The following is a 21,943-nucleotide window of genomic DNA, read 5'->3' as shown; positions in this document are numbered from 1 at the left end:
GGGCAGGCACTTTAAGGGGACTGATGTCCTCATCCGCAGACACAGCCTTTTCTGGTAGATACCATTTGCTCAGGCCTCTTTGTGGGGGGTTGGACAAAGTCATTTGTGTTTGCTAAAGGGTTAAAGCACAAAAAAAAAAAAAAAAAGTCATTTGTGCTGGAAGTTGCAGTCCTTCCAGGCCAAGGTCAGTGCCTTATCAAGAAGAGGCTCAGAGGAGCCTGACTAGATCTGGGTCAAGGAGAGAATCTTTGTCAAGGACAAGTTTAAATTTGGGTAAGTACAAAATAAATATCAGAGGATGTAACTCATGCCAGACACTCTGAGAAAGAAGAGATTTTATCTGGCTGCAGTGAAACAGGAGGCTTCAGGGGGATGTCATTGAACCAAGAAGCTCCTCCTAGGTTTCCTGCTCGTTTCTGTGTAGCAGGCCAGGGGGCCCGTGTCGTATAGACCTTTCTCAACCATACACAATGGATTAGAAACAGGACAGACTGTGTGGTTTAATATTTTTAAGCGCTTAGAGGGTTTTTGTTTTTACCAAAGCAGATCTCATTGAAAGTGTAGGAACTGTTTTGCTCTTAATTAATTTAATAGAAACCAGGGATTTAGTTCAACCTTGAAATAATTGCCTTTCATCAGATAACTTAAAATTATACAGTTAGTAAAAATGTAAGAATCATCAGGCTGGGGCGTGGTGGCTCACGCCTGTAATCCTAGCACTCTGGGAGGCTGAGGTGGAAGGATTGCTTGAAGTAAGGAGTTCAAGACCAGCCTGAGCAAGGGCAAGACCCCATCTCTACTTGTTACAGCAAGTGTTACCACGGGTGGTCCTGAGGACAAACCGCGGCACACAGAGAGTCAGAGAATCACAGCTTATTCGCCAGCAGGCTCAGAGGGGTCTCACCACCAAATTCTGAGCCCCGTCTACCCAATTTTTCCCATTCTTATTAAGTTGGAGTGGTCCAAGGGGTGGGGTCTCTGGTGGCTAATGCCTGCCAGGTAATAGGTTAGTTGATGTGTCAGGTAATAGGTTAGTGTTATGTTGATGTACCGGGTAATGTAGTTGATGCACCAGGTAATAGGTTTAGTGTTATGCTGATGTGCCAGGTAATAGCTTAGTTGATGGGCCAGGTGATAGGTTAGTATTATGCTGATGCGGGTCTTCCATGAGGGGTGGGGGTCTCAGGTGGCTGCTGTGTCAAGTAATGGACGGGGGTTTTCCTTATCGTTCCCCCCTTTGATGCCCTTATATATCTATTATTGGACATCATTTCCCAGTGGGTGATAGCCTCGTAAGGCCGTTATGTGAGCTATTGCTCTCTGGGTTACAGTTTTTACGAACTTTATAACCTCACTCAGTATGCAGGGGCCTACAGTGACAAGGAGGAGAGTAGCTATTAGCGGCCTGGCCAGAGGTAGTAGCCATGAAGTCCATTGTCCTAAGTTGAAACCCCAGGTTTGTTCTAATTCCTTGTTTCTTTTCTGGATTCTTTCTCTTAGCTCCCTGACTTTTGTGGTTACTATTTCTGTCTGGTTTATATAGTAGCAGCACTCTTCCCCTAGGAATATACAGGCCCCCCCCCCCTTTTCAGCACTGAGTGGGTCTAAGGCCCATCTGTTCTGTAAGGTCACTGCCGCTAGTGAGTTCAGTTGACTCTGGAGGGACAGTAGGGAATCTGCTACTCGTTCCATGTCTTCATTTAGTTGTTGGGATGACTTGTGGTAGATGCTCAGGGATGTTCCTAGGCCTCTTACTCCTGCTCCTATCCCAGCAGCAATTCCTCCCGCTATGAGGACCTATGCTAGTAAGGCCCGCCTTTTCCGGGTGTTTGAGTGAAGGATTAGTGCAGCTTCCAGTTGCTAGGTTTCAAAGATAGAAACATCTGGGGTGAGGAAGACCTGGGTGTAGGTCCCGGTCCAGTTTCCTGGGAGGCAGAGGTAAGCAGTGGCTCCATAAAGAAAAAATATGCCATCCCGGGGGCAGGTGTCAATGGCATTACTGGGTAAGGTTTGGTTATTTGTGCAGAGTTCACCTGGTATGAATCCCAATATTTCATTCTCTCCTGCATTAGTAATGCAAGTGATATTCAGGTGGGAAGTTATGGCTAAGCGGACATTGTATGCTACTGGGCCCACCAGGGATGTTTTGTTTGGGCCTGGGATCAAGATGCTGGCACTCCAGCCTGGAGGTACAGGGACCCCAATATAGACTTGTTTCTGGAGGGGTAAACAGACCCAACATGAAGTATGGTTGGGTAGGGCCTGGAGGGTCACATTGAGGAACTGGGTTATTAGGGGAGAGGTTTCCAGGGGTTCAGTGATCTTTTGTGTGCCAGTAAGATCTGGCCTTTTATAAGTTGACTCTGTTACTGAGGCTGTCTTAATTAGCTGAGCCCTTGTGTCTTCAACCTGTTGGATTCTAGCCTGGACTTAGACTCCTCCCCCGTCAGACATCCCCCAGTGGGTGTGGTAAGTCCAACAAGCTGCTTTGCCCTTTGGGGCTATACAGGTTCGAGTATCACCTGTAAGGGTGCCAGTCCAGTATTTCTTTCCCCCACTGTGGCACACCTGAGCCTGACTATAACATGTCTTTGGCATGTAGGTGCTGACTGTGAAACCTCCCGTGGTCCAGAAGCCTCGAGTAATCCCGTTAGTGGAGGGAATCCAAGTCCTAGCATAGCAAGTCCCAGGGCAGGGTTTCTCTGCCATAGTTGTTAGGGCGAGTGCCCCAACCAGGACGAGGGTAGGGACTGAGGCAGGAGCAGACATCCTATCATAAGCCAAAATACCACAGTTAGAGATGCCCTCTGCAGTACAGTCCAGTCTCCTGGATCTACCGAGAAGAGTCCAATCCCCAGTAAAGTCGCTACAACCCCAATGAGGGCCAGGGCCAGTGGCCCCATTTACTCCTCTTCAGTCCTGGGTGTGGCTGTCCTCGTTGGCAGACGGTTAAGCTGGATCTTCAGCAGGTTCCGCTGGTCCTGATGTGCATCCCAGAGATCAGTTTCGTTGTCTGGTTCAGCCTTTTCACCCGGGAGTGGTGGATCCACAGAGTGATACCTGCAACTTTAGCAGCAGTGGGAGTAACTAGTATCACAGTATGGGAACCCTTCCAGGTGGGCTCTAGGGGTCTTCTTTTCCAGTCCTTTACCCAAACTAGATCCCCAGGTTGGTGGGGGTGGACAGGGAGACCCAAGGCAATAGGGGCTTTTTCTAGGACGGTGTGGTAGATATGGCACAGTTTTGGCTAAGGCTTGGAGGTGTGTGTTTATATTTAATTCCCCTAGTTGTCTGATGTCTTCCCTTAATCGCTTGATGAGTAGGGGAGGTCTACCGAGCAGGATTTCAAAGGGTGAATATCCTGTGGGCCCCGGTGTGCACCTGACTCTGAACAGGGCTGGGCTTAGCATGTCTACCCAGGGTAATTGTGTTTCCTGACATAGCTTCGCTAGAGTGGTCTTGAGGGTCTGGTTCATGCGCTCTACTTTCCCTGAGCTCTGCGGCCTGTAGGCTATACGTAGTTTGACTCCTACTGCCTTGGTGAGGGTTTTCATGACCTCCGCAGTGAAGCTTGGTCCGCTGTCACTGCCAAATGAGAGTGGTAGACCATACTTGGGGATGATTTCTCTCAACAGAAACTTTGCCACTTCCCTTGCCTTTTCGGTCCGGGTAGGGACTGCCTCGACCCAGCCTGAGAAGGTGCATATCACTACCAGCAGGTATTTGTAGCCCCGACATGGTTTTACTTCTGTGAAATCAACTTCCACATCCTCGAACGGAGAAGTTCCTGTGTACTGAATTCCTGGGGCAGGTCTCGGCCTGACCGTTGCATTATTATTAGCACAGGTCTGGAAGCGGGCGCTGACTGCTACAGCGATGGGCGGAAGTTTGGCATTTGGTGATGTAGTAGTACCGGGCCAGTAGCTGCGTGAGGGCTGTTTTCCCCAAGTAAGTCAGGTGGTTATGTCGGGAAACAATAGAGTATGCTAATTTACTGGGGATAAAGATGTTATGGTTCCGTAGGTGCCACCACCCATCTGTGTCTTTCTTGGCCTTCTGCTCTGCCCACTGGTTCTCTTCTGGAGTATATTTTGGTTCTTCAGGCCGCTCAGGTGCCAACAAGATTTGGCATTGGGTTGGAGTGTTGTCCTCTGAACATTGTCTGGTGGCTGCATTTTTGGCGGCTTGATCTGCCAGGCAATTGTTGGTGGCAATTGGATCTGTGCCCTTTTGGTGCCCTCGACAGTGGATGACCGCAATTTCTTTTGGCTCCCAAACTGCCTCCAGCAGTTGGAGAATTTCATCCCTATTTTTGATCTCCTTTCCACCTGCAGTCAGCAGTCCTCTCTCCCTGTATATTGCCCCGTGGATATGTATTGTGGCAAAGACATACTTAGAGTCTGTGTATATGTTTGCCTTCTTACCCCGGGCATGCCTGAGGGCTTGGATGAGGGCCCACAGCTCCGCCCTTTGTGCAGACCACCCTTGGGGCAAAGGAGCTGACATGACCTCATCAACTGTGGTGACTGCAAAGCCCGCCAGTCGTTTCCCATTCTGGATAAAACTGCTGCCATCCGTGTAGAGTTCTAAGTCTGGTGCCAGTAGAGGACTATCTTTCAGATCCAGCCAGCTGGCATAGACCTCATCTACCATCTCGGGGCAATCATGGTCCAGGGGCCCTGGCTTGGTGGGTAGGAGGGTGGCAGGATTAGAGGTCCTCACAGTCTCCAGGGTGACTCATGGATTTTCGCACAGTAGTCCTTGGTACTGGGCTAACCCGTTGCTTGAGAGCCACCGATGCCCTGAGGTGTTCATTAGAGATATGACTGTATGAGGAACTCACACACAGAGGTTTTGTCCCAGTGTGAATTTGTCTGCTTCCTTGACTAGCAGGACGGTGGCCGCCAGTGCACGGAGACAAGGTAGCCATCCTGCCGCTACCGGATCCAGTTGTTTTGACAAGTAAGCCACTGGTGTCTGCCACGGACCCACAGTTTGAGTCAAAACTCCCAGAGCCACTCGTTTCTTCTCGTGTACAAACAGGTTAAAGTCTTTGGTGAGGTCCGGTAGCCCTAGTGCGGGGACTCTTTTTAGTAAGTCTTTCATTTCCTGGAAAGCCCTTTCCTGACTCTCGGCCCATTCCAATTCTTTGTTTTCAGGCCCGCGTAGGGCCTTGTACAGAGGCTTGGCCTTTAGGGAGAAACCTGGGATCCAGATGCGGCAGAATCCTGCCACGCCAAGGAGTTCCCTGAGTTGTCTCCGTCTGGTCGGCCTGGGAATTGCACAGATGGTGTGCTTACGCTCATGTCCCAGTGCCGGGCGCCCCTGAGTGATGTGGAAACGGAGGTACTTCACATGTTGCCTGCAGATCTGTGCCTTTTTCCAGGAGACTTGGTATCCTTTGCCAGTGAGCAATTGGAGCAGGCACCGGGTTCCCCGGTGGCAATCTTCTCTAGTTGGGCTTGCTAGAAGGAGGTCATCGATGTACTGTAGTAGTGTGCAGCGGGTTTCTTCTCTCGGAAAGGAGATGAGGTCAGTGGCTAGAGCCTCCCCAAATAGAGTTGGTGAATTTTTAAATCCCTGTGGTAGTCGTGTCCAGGTCAACTGGGTTTTCCTTCCAGTCTGAGGATCCTCCCACTCGAAGGCGAACAGGGGCTGGCTCTTCGGAGCGAACCACATGCAGAAGAAAGCATCCTCTAAGTCTAGGCAGGAGAACCAGGCAGCATCAGGAGGAATGAGCCACAGGAGGACGGTGTATGGATTCGGTACCACTGGGTGGAGAGTCACTGTGGCCTCATTAATCAGTTGCAGGTCTTGGACAAGCCAGTATCCACCTCCGTTGGGCTTTTTGACTGGCAAGAGGCGAGTGTTCCATGGGGATTGGCACTCCACCAAAATCCCCTCCCGCTTAAGCCTATAGACGTGTTCCTGAATTCCCTCTTGAGCCTCCTTGGGGATGGGATACTATCGTCTCCTGGTCTTTGGGCTCCCAGTTTCATCTCAGTCACCAGGGGTGCATGTTGGTGTGCAAGACCGTTGGGCGGGGGGTTGTCCTCTGCCCATACCAACGGGAAATCCTGCTGGAAGTCAGGTGGGTTCTGTTCCTCTTTGGCCTCGTCATATACCTTCCATTCCGATTCCCGGGCCAGGGTGACCGCCATTATGAGAGTCTTTGGGGCGCCGAGCATGAGGCTTGCGGTCCCTTCCGGGTGGAAGGTGATCTAGGCTTCCAGTTTGCTCAGAGATCTTGACCTAGGAGGTGTACGGGGCAGTCCAGTATGTATAGGAATTCATGTCTTATCTGGTGGCCCCCCATCTGGCATATTCTGGATTGGCAGAAAGGTCGAGCTACTCGAGTTCTAGTGGCTCCCACAATGGTGGTTTCCCGCTTTGTAAGTGGAGCCACCAGGGTTGTTACTACCGAATGTTCTGCCCCAGTGTCCGCCATGAACGTTATTGGTCAGCCCCCCACTTCCATTACGGGTGGTTTCTTTTGTTGGGGCATTCATGCTTCCAGTGACTAAACTCCTTACAATAGGCACACTGGTCAGGCATCAGGGTCCCGCATCTCCTGGGTCCTCCTTCCCGTGGTGGGCCAGGTCTCTTGGCTGGGTCAGGTCTTCCGAGGGCAGCGACCAGAAGAGCGGCTTTCTGTTTCATTTTCTTGTCATTCTCCCTCTGGGTGGTCTGGTCTCGGTTAACATAGACCTTCTGGGCCACTTCTGTCAGCTGCGTGATGTTCGTTCCCGCAAACCCATCAAGTTTCTGGAGTTTCCGTTGGATGTCAGTATAAGACTGCCCAACAAATGCAGCATTCACCATCCGCTGATTTTCAGCCGCTTCTGGGTCAAAGGGTATGTAGACTCGGTAGGCCTCACAAAGGCTCTTGGTGATTCCTCCGGCTTCTGGGTGATCAGAGCAACTTTGTTAATGTTGGTTGGTTTTCTGGCTCCCTCCCACACCCTGTGGAGGAGAGCTTCCCAAATACCTTCCGAGTGCCTCTTGTCCACTCGGGGAGTTGAAATCCCAATCCGGGTTGGTCTCAGGTGCTGCTCCCTGTGTCCACTGCTCCACGTCCAAGGTCTCTGCTGGAGCCTGGTCCTGGAGCCACCTCTGGGTCCCAGCTACAATCCAGCATCGTTCTTCCTTGTTAAAAAGGGTCAAGAGGAGCTGACGGCAGTCTTCCCAAGTGGGACGGTGGGTCTGAAAGATGGATTCCAGGAGGTCAACGAGGGCCTGAGGTTTTTCAGAGTAAGGTGGGGTGTGGTGCTTCCAGTTCAGAAGGTCAGTGGTGGAGAAGGGCTGGTAGTATAGGACTGGCTGACCCGGCTGAATGGACCCATTGTCCGTGACCTGCATCAGACCTTGCACCTCATGCAGGGGCATCTGGAAGGCCGAAGTTGTGGCCTGAGCTGACCATAGCCAGCGGGTGATGGGAGTGTCAGCACCTGATTGGTCCGTAACTGGCGGCGGGGAGACTGATGGCGGGGTGTCTGGTGGATTCGGGGGCACTTCAGGAGGTGTCACAGTAGGGTTGTAGGGCAGTGGTGGTGGATCCTCTTCAGGAGCTTCCTGGTAGATGGGTTTGGACAGTTTGGAGTCTCTGGTCCTTTGGGCCACAAAAATCCTGCTCTGTCCCTTATTAGCACAGAACCAGACTCAAGGGGGCATGGTCTGAGCAATCTTTAGCCATGAATCTATGTAAGGGAATTGGTCGGGGTGGCTGGGAGTCCTGCTCATGATTCTCCAAACTGCTTGCACGGTGGGGAGGTCTAAGGTTCCTGTTGCGGGCCAGTCAACCCCAAATGTGGCCCATTTGTGTTCGCAGAAGGCCCTAAGTCTACTGGGACTCAGTGTGATGCCATAATCTCCCGTGAAACCGTTCTTAAAGTTCTTTAACATGCATTTCAGGACTGTAGGCTTGGATTCTACGCTACCCGTCCTAGACCCTTGAGCGGTGTCGCAGCTTAACAGACAAAGTCAGGGGTTCTCTCAGGTGTCCACCTGGCTGCGTCCCTCAGGGGAACTTAGGCATGTCTTGGCGAAAGTGTGCCTGTATAAACCCCGGCCTGGTCACTCCCTTTAGGAGAGTGAATCACCATTATGGCTTACAAGATTGCCGCAGAACCCAGGTGAGGACCCACTCAAGTTCCATAGCCATAGCCGTGGAACCACAGTCACTCTCCACTCACTATTCCCTCACTCACTCAGACAGGCAGAGGTCACACACTCCCACCCTGGGCATTCCCTGCACTCAGGAGGTGATCAAGCTCCTCTTCCGTCATCTGACGGGCCTGACTCGGACGAGTCCTGGGACCTTACCTGGTCCGATGCCTCCAGACCTGATTTGACTTGTCCGTCCCTCCAGCGTGCCCAGGAGAGTTCAGGACCCCATGGCCACCAGCAGCTCCTGAGGAGCGAAGATATTCCACAAAATGGCAGTTGGTGCCAGTTCGTATATGTTGCCGAGGTCCCGCCGGTTGCTGCGCCCATCCCCAAACCGGTGACTTCAAGGGACCGGTTTTCCCGGTCAGGGAACCAAAATGTTAAAGCAAGCGTTACAGCGAGTGGTCCTGAGGACAAACCGAGTGACGCACAGAGTCGGAGAATCAAAGTTTATTCGCCAGCAGGCTCAGAGGGGTCTTACCACCAAATTCTGACCCCCGTCTTCCCGATTTTTCCCACTTTTATTAAGTTGGAGTGGTCCAAGGGGTGGAGTCTCAGGTGACTAATGCCTGCCAGGTAATAGGGTACTTGATGCGTCAGTTAATAGGTTAGTATTATGTTGATGCACCAGATAATAGGTTAGTTGATGCGCCAGGTAATAGGGGTTGGTATTGTGCTGATGCGGGTCTTCCGTGAGGGGTGGGGGCCTCAGGTGGCTGCTGTGCCAAGTAGTAGATGGGGGTTTTTCCTTATCATACTAAAAATAGAAAAATTATCTGAGTGTTGTGATACACACCTGTAGTCCCAGCCACTCGGGAGGCCGAGGCAGGAGGATGGCTTGAGCCCAGGAGTTTGAGGTTGCAGTGAGCTATGATGACACCACTGCCAGGGTGACAGAATGAGACTCCGTCTCAAAAAAAAAAAAAAAAGTAAGTGAAAATTAGTGGAATGGAAAAAGGTGTTATTAAATATAGTTTTACTTGAACAGATATTTGTACACCAGTGTTCACAGCAGCATTATTTACAATAGCCAAAAGGTAGAAATGATCCAAGTATACGTCAATGGCTGTATGGATAACAAAATGAGATACATACGTGCACTGTGATAGTACTCAGCCTTAAAAAGGAGGAAATTCTGACACATGGATGAACCTTGGGTCATCGTGTCGAATGAAGCAAACCAGTCACAAAAGGACTAGTACTGTTCTATGTGTTGAAAAAACAACTCAGACTTTTTTGCTATTCTCTCAGTCAACACAAAAATATGTGGGGATTTCTGTTACCCCAAGATATGTGGGGATTCCTCCCCACCAGGAAGCAAGCAATCAGTTCTGCAGCAGACACCAGCTGGGTGTTCTTCGGTTCAGTTCCCACACTGCCAGGTAGTGTCAGATCCCACAGGCTGAGGGCTCAGTCCCCAAGAGCATCCCCCACCCCTCAGACACCGGTCACAAATTAGAGTCTCTGGAGCTTCTGACCAACTAGCTTCAAGTTGGGGTTCCCATGACCCCCCTTGGAGTATGGTAAATTTGCTGGAGCGGCTCACGGAATGCAGGGAAACACTTACTTATGAGTACTGGTTTATTATGGAGGATATTACTAAGGATACAGATGAAGAGAAGCTCAGGGCGAGGTATGAGGGAAGGGGCGTGGGGCTTCCATGCCCTCCCCAGTGTGCCACCTTCCAGGAGCCTCCGTATGTTCCGCTAGATACCTGGACACTCCCCAAACCCTGTCCCCTTGGGCCTTTTATGGAGACTTCATTGGATAGTCATGATTGAAGCATGGACAACTGTGTCAAAACGTGATTGGACAGAAAGTATGTGCTCTGATACTAATAGACTGAGTGGGGAAACCAGCCAGGCCTGTCTGTCGAGGTTCTCTGGCCTCTCTGAGCAACATCTCTTCCTCTGGGGTATGGGGCAGCACCCTCTGGAATGAGGGTCTTAACTGCCTAAGGAATTGATGGGAAAGGACACTTTTAGGACTTAACCTCATTTGTCCTTTGTCAGGGGTCTGCTCTCAGGCCTCCCAAGAACATGTGGTCGTCCTGTTGCCTTTCACTCCTGTACATAAGTATTAAGGTCACTGGGGCCTGGGAGGGAGGAGCAGAGGTAGAGGCGCTGCGGGGCAGTCAGACCGTCAGCCAGTTTGTATTCACGGTGCTGAGCAGGTCTCAGGCATCAGGAATGACCCACCACGCAGTGGTCCCTGCCTGCTGCCACACTGCCTCTGCAGAAGCTCAGGAGAGCTGTCCTCTCCCAGCGGCTTTTACAGACAAACAGCAGGCGCTTTTAGATTTTGGTTCTTGGCATTGCTTGAATTTCTACAAATACCTGCAATTTCTAGTCTTTCCAGGGCTAAAAAGGAACTAGATCTCATCTGGCTGACTGGTTTTTGGCAGTTCAAATAACAAAATGACGTTTTGTGGTTAGTTGAGTGAATTAGCTCTGCTATTACAAATAGCTTTTTACAAGCAAGGAGGGGAAAAAATGTATATTTAGAACCAGTTTCTAAGTAGTTCCAGCCACTTAGGATTTAGGGAAGTTGTCTGGGCTGGGTTTGAGGGAATCTCTTAAACTAAGAGTTTGAATTTTTATTTGTCTCTTATCTCGAGGTAATCACACGCATTCGTTAGCGTCAACATTGGGCCCCAACTTTCTGTTTGGGGATGTTCAGTTATGATGCCAAATTTTCCCTGAATGCTTGTTGATAGCCTGGAATGGGCAGGAGCTAAACAGAACGGGAATCACTGTGTACGTCTACCAAGAGGGGCACTAAGGATTTGGGACCTCATGGGATACATTTATTTTCATCGTACGTGAGGGATACTATCATGTCTGTTGTTACAGCTAAAAGATTCCTTGGCTAAAACCCTTTGCTGTAACTAACCCTTGTTAGGATATAGATGTGTTTCATTTAGTATTTGAATTCCTTTTAGCCTTACTTCCTACCAACTTGGAATAATTGATTTTGCTTCAATTTTCAGAAATCGCCCTTAGTGGATATTCCTGTGTTGCAGTTTTGCTATACTTTCATCCAAAGGTAATACAGCCCCCTCAGAAACATTCCTAAATTACAGATGCTATTGCAGTGACTGTGTAACAATTGTGGTTTTATTTCTTAACTGTAGGAGAGCCTTGGTTCAGAAAAATCTCCTAAAGTTGTCTTAATTTTTTCCCAAGCCATGGAAGTGCCCTGATGATCTTTACTTTTCCTTCCCCAGAGAGCTTATCTGACATTTTGAAGTCCACGTGCTGTATGTGAACACTTGATGTCAGCAAAACTTTATGTGAGGACTGTTAAATTTTTTTTTTTTTTTTTTTGAGACAGAGTCTCACTCTGTTGCCCAGGGCTAGAGTGTCGTGGCATCAACCTAGCTCACAGCAACCTCAAGCTCTTGGGCTCAAGCAATCCTTCTGCCTCAGCCTCCCAAGTAGCTGGGACTACAGGCATGCGCCACCATGCCCGGCTAATTTTTTCTCTATATATTTTTAGTTGTCCAGCTAATTTCTTTCTATTTTTAGTAGAGATGGGGTCTCACTCTTGCTCAGGCTGCTCTCGAACTCCTGACCTCGAGCGATCCTCCCACCTCAGCCTCCCAGAGTGCTAGGATTGTAGGTGTAAGCCACCACGCCCGGCCAGGACTGTTAAATTTTAAAAGATTCAGATTTGCATTAAAAACCCACAAACAGGGAAGTGTTAAAGACCTCTTTGAGGAAAAGCAGAAATGATTATTTTTGGTGACAGTGACTCCCATGGGTGGCTTCTGCTGTGGTTGACTGAGCTCACTGTCTTTGTTAAGCAGCCGTGGCAACAGGAGGTCTGAAAGGGGATTCCCTAGGTTTTTCTCCATCGTTGATAAAGGCACTTTACGGTGCCTTTTTCAGATCTTACAATGCCTACACTCCAGGTACAGCTCCCAGACCCCTCCACGGGGTGAGACCCTCTCTGTTGCAATAAATGAGGGTGAAGCGGGTATAGACCACTTCTCCAGGAAGCCTCAGTGTCCTCACATACAAGTAAAGAGTTTCACAGTAAATAATTCTGACACCCAGGTATGGTCTCCTTAGTTCGCACAGTTAACATTCCATAGTTATTCCCACTCAACACATCCTGAAATTGCAGGAAGGTAAACTGAGGGTCATCATCCCAGGAGTCCCTGGATGTGGGGTTAAATTCAGACCAGCTGTTACTGCTTCACCCACAAGCATTGCGGTAGCTCTTTCCTTGGGGAGTTAGAGATGAGCTGGTCACTCCCCTCCTCGTGACAGCGAATGTGTATTATTATGCTATCTAACGTACATTGTAGTGGCCTAAAGGATAACTGAGCTTTCCTGGAAGCTGCAGGTGAGATTTTTAATCATCCTCCTTTTGCAGAAGAACTGCCACAGCCACACAGCAGGTAGTAGATTGGAGAACCAGGACTTGGACCTGTGCCGTGCTGCCTCGCTCGGTGGCAGTAATCTCAGAATCCTTGTTCCCTGTGCGGCTTTCGTGAGAGTACTGTGGGGGGAGGCAGTTTCCTGGGGGGTATGCCCTGACCTGACGCTTTGCCACCTTCTGACAAGTGACGCTGTGTTACCAGCCGTGTTGGGGAAGTGAAACATTATCACTAGAAAGGCCCGAGAGATCAAGGTTGATCATCTAGCTTAAGGCTTTTATTTTACAGACAAGGAGACCAGAAGTATCTCACCTGTGAGCAGCAGGATTTCAGGTCCCCAGACTCGAAGTGCTCACCAGAATACCAAAATTTAGCTTGTGTGTATTATAATAAAAAAAGAAGAAATAGGTCAGTCGGGTATGCTGTTTCCCCTCTGCTCTCCAACTGCTGGGATCTCAAATGTGCTTGTAAACAAATGTAGGCCAGGCGAGGTGGCTCAACCTGTATGTAACCCTAGCACTCTGGGAGGCAAAGGAGGGAGGATCACTTGAGTTCAGGAGTTCGAGACCAGCCTGAGAAAGAGTGAGACCCTGTCTCTGCTAAAAATAGAAAAATTAGCTGGGCACGGTGGCTACTCGGAAGGCTGAGGCAGGAGCATCACTTGAGCCAAGGAGTTTGAGGTTGCTGTGAGCGAGGCTGACGCCACGGCACTGTAGCAGAAGCAACAGAGTGAGACTCTGTCTCAAAAAAAAAAAAAAAAGCTCAAATGTTGTATCTTGATTCATTCATGGTCAAGTATTTTTTTCCTTTTTTTTTTTCTTTTTCTTTTTTAAATAGGCTCCCAGTACCAGCCTTGCAAGAGAACTTTCTTTCCTTGTTGGGAGTATTGAAGGAATCTGTACAGTTGAATCTGGCTCCACCTGGATATTTTCTGCTTCTCAGGTAACATGTCACCGCATTGACGGTGACATAGTGTTTTCTATTAGAACATATTTTATTTCTTCGGCATTTTCAACCTGAAGCTGATTGTCTTTCAACAGCATGCTGAATGACTTCGTAACAAGAACTCCCAACCTCGAAAGCAAGAAGGACCAAAAAGATCTGCAGGTCAGTGTGGGAAAGAGTTTAGCAAAATGTTATTGTCCCAGTTGTGTCATCCACCTTTAGGGGATGTCAGGTGGCAGGTAGACCAGAGACGCTGGACAGAATCCGAGCTTAGCTTTGCATTTGTTCTCAAGTCTCACTTCCACCACTGCTGTCCCTAGAGGGTTCAGACGCCCAGGCCGTGTTTTCTGGTGCAGATTCTGGTGTGATGCTTGAGCAGTTGACCTGGGATTTCCAAGTGCCTCCCACCCACTGTATGCAGATGTGCATGGCGCTCACTCGGAAGATAATTAGAATAAGAAATCTAGCTCTGTACACAGATTTCTTGCCTTAAACCCTTTCTTTCCCTCTGCTATAAAAGCAATACATACTCATAGGAAATTTTGAAAATAGAACTCACCCGTGGGAGGAGGAAAAACTCAGAGGAGAACACCGACTAGTAGATACAGAAGTCGTGATGGAGCTAGACAAATCAGTTTTATAATCGTTATCGACATTGATTGAGTCAGTGGCTTTTGTATCGTGTTTTTCCTATATACTGAGTGATTTTATGTCAGTTTTATAGCCTTGGTAGTATTACTGCTGTTACAATCCCTGGCACTTGTAAAAGGCATATCTGGAAACAGTCTCAGTTCCCTAATTCTGAACCGTGGTATTTAATAGTACTGTATAAAGCACAGTAAAGTGTAATTAGAAAATTCAGGTTCCTCCTTTGGCCGTGACTGGCAGACAGAGAAGAAAGCATCGTGAGGGTGCAGGTGCTGCACTTGCAGGTGCTTGGATAGCGCTGACCCAAACCCGCCGGGCAAGCCTCCCCGCTTCTGTGGCCTGTTACCTAGAGCAGGCCCCTCCCTCTTCAGTCCCTCTGGGTAGGGCTTTGGCCATGGCTTTGGCCACAGGCATTCACTCAGTTGTTACAACTGGCACACCTCTGCTCCTTTTGGTTAGAGGGGTTAGGGTCACCTGCTTCTGTCTCATGACCTCCGGCCTCCCCAGCACTAACTCCTTCCTGCTGTTTTGAGCCACACCCTATACTTCTTTCCCATTGAGGATATAGAAAAAAAACCAAAGTATGTTTTTCTTCCTCTACTCTCATAACACAGAATACTTCTGTGACCTCTGGTAATCAAATGTGTGGGGATTTCTCCCCACTAGCAACCAAGCAGGCAGTTCTGCAGCAGACACCAGCTGCGTGTCCTCCAACTCAATTCAGTTCTCACAGTATCTACCTAGAGATAGTGTCCAATCTCATAGGTTGAGGGCTCGGTCCCACACTTCCAGTGCTAATTGCAAGCCCCAGGTTGTGACCTGTACTTCTGACCAACTGGCCATAAGTCAGGGATCCCATAACCCCCTCCTTGTATTGAATTAACTTGCTAGATTGGCCCACAGAACTCAGGGAAATACGTTTACCAGTTTATTCTAAAGACATTAGAGGATACAGACGAAGAGTTGTGTAGGGCGAGGCATATGGGAAGGGGTGTGGAGCTTCCATGCCCTCCCTGGATGTGCCAACCTCCAGGAACATTCATGTGTCCAGCTACCCAGAAGCTCATTCAAACCCAGTCCTTTGGGTTTTTGTGCAAGTTTCATTATGTCAGCATGATGGATTAAATCACTGGCCATTGGTGATCAGCTTAGCCCCTTGCCCCTTCCCATAGGTGAGGGGTGGGCTGAAAGTCGCAGCCCTCTAATCCTGCCTTGGTCTTTCAGGTGACCGGCCAGTCCTGCAGCTACCTAAGGTCCCCCAGCCGCCAGTCATCTCCATAGCATACAAAAAGATGCTTGTCACCTTGGAGAATCCAAGGTTTTTACGTATGCCAGGAAATGGGGAGAAAGACCAAACATACAGTCCACAGTATGACACCCATCCACTCTGTGCGCTGGACCCTTACGGGGACTCCTCTGAGCCCTCGGCCCCTTTCCTGATCTTTCCGTCTACCCTTCACACCACACCCAGCCTCAGTTTACCAGCCCACTGGTCCCCTTGGGTGCAGCCTCCTGTCTAGCCGGCAGGCAGATGCCTGAACACAGCTGCTGAGCTTAGGAACCTTGTATGATCGTTGAGGTCAGGATTGTTAAATTCTCAGATGTGGTGGATTCCAGCACCTCTCAGCGAATGACACTGCCTGAGAACCTGCTCCAGGGATCCTGTCTCTTCATCCAGCCACTGTCCTGTTCCCCGCTGGTCAGACTCCTGGCAGTAGCTGACTCTTCCTTCACTCCATCTATCCATTAACTTACTTAATTTTATTTCTTGTTATATTAATTTAAAAAGATGCATTTCTAGCAAGAACCCATGGTCCTAGAGAAACCAGAAGGCTAATCTGTTTAATACAGCATGTGGCCTTGTTATCAGAGCACTGCTATGACTTCTGATTTCTGTATATTAATATTTTGCCTGCGTTGGCCAGTGCAGTAGCTGGTAGCCATGTGTGGCTGCTCTGAAATGAATGTGTTAAAAACGTAAAATGCGCGTTGGATTTCAGAGACTTAGCACACACAAAAAAAGAAGGCAAAATCTCAATAATTGTTGTATTGATACATGATGATACCTTGGATATACTGGGTTAAATAAGACATATTATTAAAATTAATTTCACCTGTTTCTTTTTACATTTTAACGTGACTCCTAGAAAGTCTAATATTACATATATTGCTCACAGTTGTAGCCTGTGTTCTGTTTCTGTTGGGTGGTGCTGCTTTAGGCACTTAAAATTCTTTTCCTTAACTAACTTCCTTTCCTTTTCTTCTCACTGCTCTCAGGAAGTCACTCAGAAAATCCTAGAAGCTGTGGGGAACATTGCTGGCTCCTCCTTGGAACAAACCAGCTGGCTGAGCAGAAACCTGGAAGTGAAGGCCCAGCCTCAAGCCTCTCTGGAAGAGTCTGATGCTGAGGAAGATCTGTACAGTGGGTATAGAAGAGTCAGGGTGGAATGCTCATGGTTCTGGTTTTTCCTTAAGAAAGATCTATTTTTTTTTGAGACAAAGTCTCACTCTGTTACCCCAGGTACAGTGCAGTGGCATTATCATAGCTCACAGCAACCTCAAAACTTCTGGGCTCAAACGATCCTCCTGCCTCAGCCTCCCGAGGAGCTGGGATTACAGGCACATGCCACCACGCCCAGCTAATTTTTTTCTATTTTTTGTAGTGACGAGGACTCACTCTTGCTCATGCTGGTATTGAACTCCTGACCTCAATCGATCCTCCCACTTCGGCCTCCCAGAGTGCTAGGATTATAGGCGTGAGCCACCGCGCTTGCCCTAGAGTGAATCTTGCTGGGCAAGCTGCTGGTTTTGATAAGTAAGCTGTTTTAGTTGATGAGCAGGTTTTTTTCAGGACTAAATATATCTTGGGGCAATGATTCTTTTTTGCTAGTTCTCAGTATTATTTAACACAGGGACAGGAGAGATTGCCCAGTGCCAGTCTCACTTTACGCAGGACAAGAACGTATGTTTGGTCCCAGTTTTATTTAACACAGGGACAAGACATTACATTTCTGTTCTCCGTATGAACTAGGTAGCACAGCACCTGCCACAGAGTAAATGTTCAAGAATCATGAGCTTTTATTACTTTGGTCAAAATCATTAGCAATAGTTACATCAGCAGAAACAAAGCTAAATTCATTATTTTTAATACACAAGGGTAAAAGGATCAATAAGTCAAGGCTCTTTTCTTAAACTTGGGGAGGCCAAGGTGAGAGGATTGCTTGAAGCCAGGAGTTCGAGACCAGCCTGGGCAACATAGTGAGACCCTGTGTCTACAAAAAAATAGAAAAAATTATCCAGACGTGGTGGCACACACCCGTAGTCCTAGCTGCTCAGGAGGATGGCTTGAGCCTAGGAGTTGGAGGCCTGAGCAGCAGAGTGAGACCCTATCTCTTAAAAAAAAAAAAAAAAAAAAAAAATATATATATATATATATATATATATATATATATATGTAAGTCTCTTTTCTCTCACAAATAACAGAAATCCATTTTAGACTAACAAACAAAAACAACAAAACAACTTTTTGGCTCATGTAAAGACTCTGGATGGCTCTTCTTGGACGTGCGTGACTGGCAGAGGGCAGGAAGGGCTGGTGCGCGGGAGCCACAAGAAAGGGCTTCTCACCCGAGAGAGGATTCTTAATGGCAGGTGGTCCCACAGTCCATTACTTTTGCCGTGTTTGATAGCTAGTCTTGTGGTTTGCATCAGAGAAGTAATTATACTTTATTCTAAAACGGAGACAGTATAACTAGTACAAACCAACAATTAGCTTTCTCAGGCTGTGGTTGTGGTTGTAGTTGTGGAGTTGTAGAGTTCCAGAAGGAGCTCTTGCTTCTGCTTGGCTGACTCGCCCGGGCTGTCTCTGGGCTGGTTAACCTGCTTCAGCACCGTGTGGCTGTGTTGCCTTTGGTGCGCCAGGTGTTACTAGCCCCAGCTTTTGTGCAACAATTCAATTTAACCTCAAAACAATACTGTAGTAAAATGATTACCTGAATTCTTTAAAATTTTTTAGAAATTATAGAATTCCAAAGCTGGAAGTGACTTTTTAGCTTCTCAAAAAGCCTTAATTGGCAAATTATAGAGGACCCAAAAAATGGAGTGTTTGGATTATAACTATATGTTGTTTCAATCTTTTTTTAATATCTTCCTTTTTTTAAAATCTCTTAAAATTTTTTAAAAAATTGTTTAAATTAATGGAGTACAAATATAATTTTATTCCATGCATAGATTGCATAGTGGTGAAGTCAGAGCTTTTAGGATATCCCTCACCTGAATAATGCACATTGAGCGATTTCTCATTGTCCACTCCCCATCCCCCCACCCTCTCAGTCTCCATAATCTATGTCGTTTCTTGACGAACAAACTTAAGTATACATGTGGGCCACGTAAAGCATGGCACGGAATGAGCCTTCCAAGTGATGTATTTTTCTCCACTTAGAGTGTCTGTGCAGTGGCTGTGCAGGTTTGCAGGTTTCTAAGTATAAACTGGTGAGAGACACGTCTGGCAGGTGCCACACGCCGTGCTCTGGGTGCCGGTGCCGTAGCAGCAGACACACGAGCAGGACTTCTGCTCTCATGGGGCACGGGGCGGAGGGCGGGGGGTGATAATCAGAAAGGAAACTACCGAGGGTGTCTTTGCAACTCTCCTGAAATCTAAAATTATTTCAAAAGAAAAGTTTTCTTAATGACAAAAAAAAGTGAATTACCGAGAGAATTTCAGGTGGGATTTAGTCTTGTGGGGAATGTCAGAGTGATGTGATAAGGAGTGCGTGGGAGTGAGTCACGCAGGAACCACTTGGATGCTATGGAACAGGTGCCCAAGGAGGTGACAGTTGTGCTGAGAGAGGAAAGATAGGGGAGCAGCCCTGCAAAGATCTGGGGAGGCCCTGCCCGGAGCGGTGGCAGGCCCTGGTGGGAGGAGCAGGCTCCGACCTGGGCACCTGGAGACCAGTGTGGCTGGAGCTTGACGAGAGTGGTCAGAGAGCAGGTGGGGACTGACGGCTGTCGGGCTTGGCAGTGAGCAGAGTAAGGAGCTTGGGTGACATCCCACTTGCTGCAGGAAGCCATTACGATATTTAGAGCTGTGACATGATCTTACGCAAACTTCAGAAAATATTGCTATAGCTGCCGTGAGCGACGCAAGCTGTGTCGAATGAGAGCAGAAACCGGAAGTCCAGTTAAAAAGATTTCACAATGGGTTGGGCAAAAGTTGATACAGCTTGGAGGCAGGGCTGATACAGGCGATTTTAATGCTGAGTCGACAGGACTTGCTGATGGATTGGATGTGGTGGTTAAAATGAATTCAATCAAGGATGGCTTGGGTTTTGGGCTTAAGCAATTTATTGAGGTAGAGAAGACAGAAGGAAGAACATTTTGGAGAGGAGAATTGAGCTCCATTTTGTACGTATTAAGTCTGAGATGTCTGGAAAAGGGAAGGAGCCAGTAAAGATGATTAAGCAGTCACTGGGGTAGGAGAAAAACCAGGAGTGTGGAGAGGCTTGAAATCTGCCAGAAAAGGGTGCTTTAGAAAGGAGGGAGCAGTGACACAGTGCAGGGCCGCTGAGAAGCCGAGTGGGGTGGCATGGGGCCCGCTGGACTGGACAGTGTGGGAGGCTTTGGGGTGGGCGGGAAGCATGCAGGGGACACTGGCATGGATGGGGAGGTCAGGAGACAAGCAGTAGAGACAGTGAAGGCAGATAAGTCTGAAGCTTCATCAGCAATAGGGCAGTAAGTAGCCAAGCAGGAGTAAGGACTGGAGCGTGTTTATTGTTTTAATTTGTTTTTAAATTGGAGCACATCAAAGCCTGTTTGCATGCTGATGGAACACTACAGCAGAGAGGAAGAAATTAATACAAGAGAGGAAAGATAGTCAGAAAGCAAAGACCTTGATGGGCACAGGGCCAGGATTGACACCATAAATGGACTTATTCTTTGATAGGAGCCAGGGACCTGTCTGTTAAAACAGGAGACAAGGCAGAGAACATGGATATAAACACTCTGGGTTAATAACTCACAGTGGCAAAGTGAGGGGCTTCCCATTTGATTCCATTTTCATTGATTTTCTCAATGAAATTCGAGGGGAGGCTATTGATAGGTGGAGGTATTGATGGGTGTGGAGGGAGAGGTATTGATGGGTGTGGAGGGGGAGGTATTGATGGGTGTGGAGGGAAGGTGAGAGAGAATGAAGCTGGCAGGGGAGAAAGCCAGCAGACCACCCAGGAAAGAGTGCCAGGATTGTGTGGTAGCAGCAGGTCCCTTTTGAGATTCATGGTCATGAAATAAAACAAGATTGATTAGTTGCTTCATGGTGTGGTTTTCTCTGAAACCTTTTGCTATACAAAACTGCAGACAGGTCATTGGGTTTAGCCAGCAGTGCGTTTTTCTTGGTGGATACTTCCGAGGCAGAGGGAAACAAGAACGTTAAGGGTGTTTGCCAGGTAGATGGAGGACCAACTGTGGGCGTGGGCGGGGAGGTAAAGTGAAGACATGCAGCACTGCTGGGTAGTTAGGCAGTGGACTCAGGGATCGGAGGCCTGTCCTAGGCTGCAGGAAACGCCGAGGGGGTGGACAGAGTAGGGCGCTGGAAACAGGTTTCCAATGCGGTGGTTTTGGAAATTGGCAGGTCAAGGCTATAATGGTGGCTGGAGCAGAGTGAAAGACAGGTGGAAGGGAATAGGTCAAAGGGCTTAGAGACCAGGATGTTCGATGAAGCACCCAAGGGGATGATGAGGTTCCAACAGTGGTGATGAGAATAGGAACAGGGAGGAAGGCAGTGAGTCGGTGCTAATTTATTTGATCAAAATATCCAGATTCTTAGTTGCCGAAACCAAATGCTAACAGAGAAGAATACCTGAGTTATACACACACAGTCAGCATGAAAGATGGGAGCCCATGGCTCACATTGGTGAGATGCTTTTGGGGACAGCGAATGGTGACCCATTTGTCATAGTTAGCACACAAATGCCTCTTTCTGTTTGTAGATGCTACTGCAGCTTCAGCAATGGTGTCTGCTTCCGCCCCTTCGGTGTACAGTGTGCAGGCCCTCTCTCTCCTGGCAGAGGTAAATACACGCCGCTTGTCATCCCTTAAGGAAAGGAGAGCTGTCCCGAACCCTTCCTGCTGGGGGTCACACTCCCAGGTTAGTGCCTCAGGCAGTGTGGGCCTCAGGCCGCACCCTGGAGTTTTCTGGTTAGGTTTTGCTGTGAGGGCTGCACTTCCTATTGCTGCATCCTTCCGAGAAGGCTTCTGTTTTCTCACGGTCTCGTTCTTTCAGGTTCTGGCTTCTCTCCTGGACATGGTTTATCGAAGTGACGAGAAAGAGAAAGCAGTGCCTTTAATCTCCCGCTTGCTTTATTATGTTTTTCCTTACTTACGCAATCACAGGTAATATCCTATGTGTGGGAAAATGTTTTGAGAAATGAATCAAGTGGTTTTTCTTGGACAGTCTTTGACCTTGGCCCTTGTCTCTTCCCACTCCCATTTAGCACTTACAACACTCCTAGCTTCCGGGCGGGGGCCCAGCTGCTGAGCTCGCTGAGCGGCTACGCCTACACCAAGCGAGCCTGGAAGAAGGAAGTCCTCGAACTGTTCATGGACCCCACTTTCTTTCAGATGGATACTTCTTGTGTTCAGTAAGAAATGCTGTCCTGATAAAAATGTGCTCTGAATCTTCAAGTGGAAACTGTTTGGGGGGTTATGTAACTAATTCTTGTTCCTGAAATGGAAGCAGACCCAGAGCACCAACCCAAATAATAGGAAATGATATTCACAGGCTCACATGGTAACCATGCGTTCGTG

At 48.3% G+C, this 21,943-nt stretch overlaps 1 protein-coding gene across 1 annotated transcript in view; it reads left to right on the top strand.

The window, feature by feature from the left end:
- DOP1B (DOP1 leucine zipper like protein B) overlaps positions 1 to 21,943 on the top strand; it is a 112,085-nt gene that overhangs the window by 75,222 nt on the left and 14,920 nt on the right. The window contains exons 24-30 of the mRNA XM_069474961.1: positions 11,156 to 11,211; positions 13,388 to 13,492; positions 13,591 to 13,657; positions 16,421 to 16,565; positions 21,127 to 21,206; positions 21,420 to 21,529; positions 21,631 to 21,777. Coding sequence (XP_069331062.1) covers positions 11,156 to 11,211; positions 13,388 to 13,492; positions 13,591 to 13,657; positions 16,421 to 16,565; positions 21,127 to 21,206; positions 21,420 to 21,529; positions 21,631 to 21,777 — 710 coding nt within the window. The remainder of the gene's footprint in view (positions 1 to 11,155; positions 11,212 to 13,387; positions 13,493 to 13,590; positions 13,658 to 16,420; positions 16,566 to 21,126; positions 21,207 to 21,419; positions 21,530 to 21,630; positions 21,778 to 21,943) is intronic.

Source organism: Eulemur rufifrons, chromosome 7, assembly GCF_041146395.1.
Source record: "Eulemur rufifrons isolate Redbay chromosome 7, OSU_ERuf_1, whole genome shotgun sequence".
Lineage (NCBI taxonomy): Eukaryota > Metazoa > Chordata > Mammalia > Primates > Lemuridae > Eulemur > Eulemur rufifrons.
Note: the sequence above shows the minus strand (reverse complement) of the source record. Positions and strands in the feature narration are given on the sequence as shown.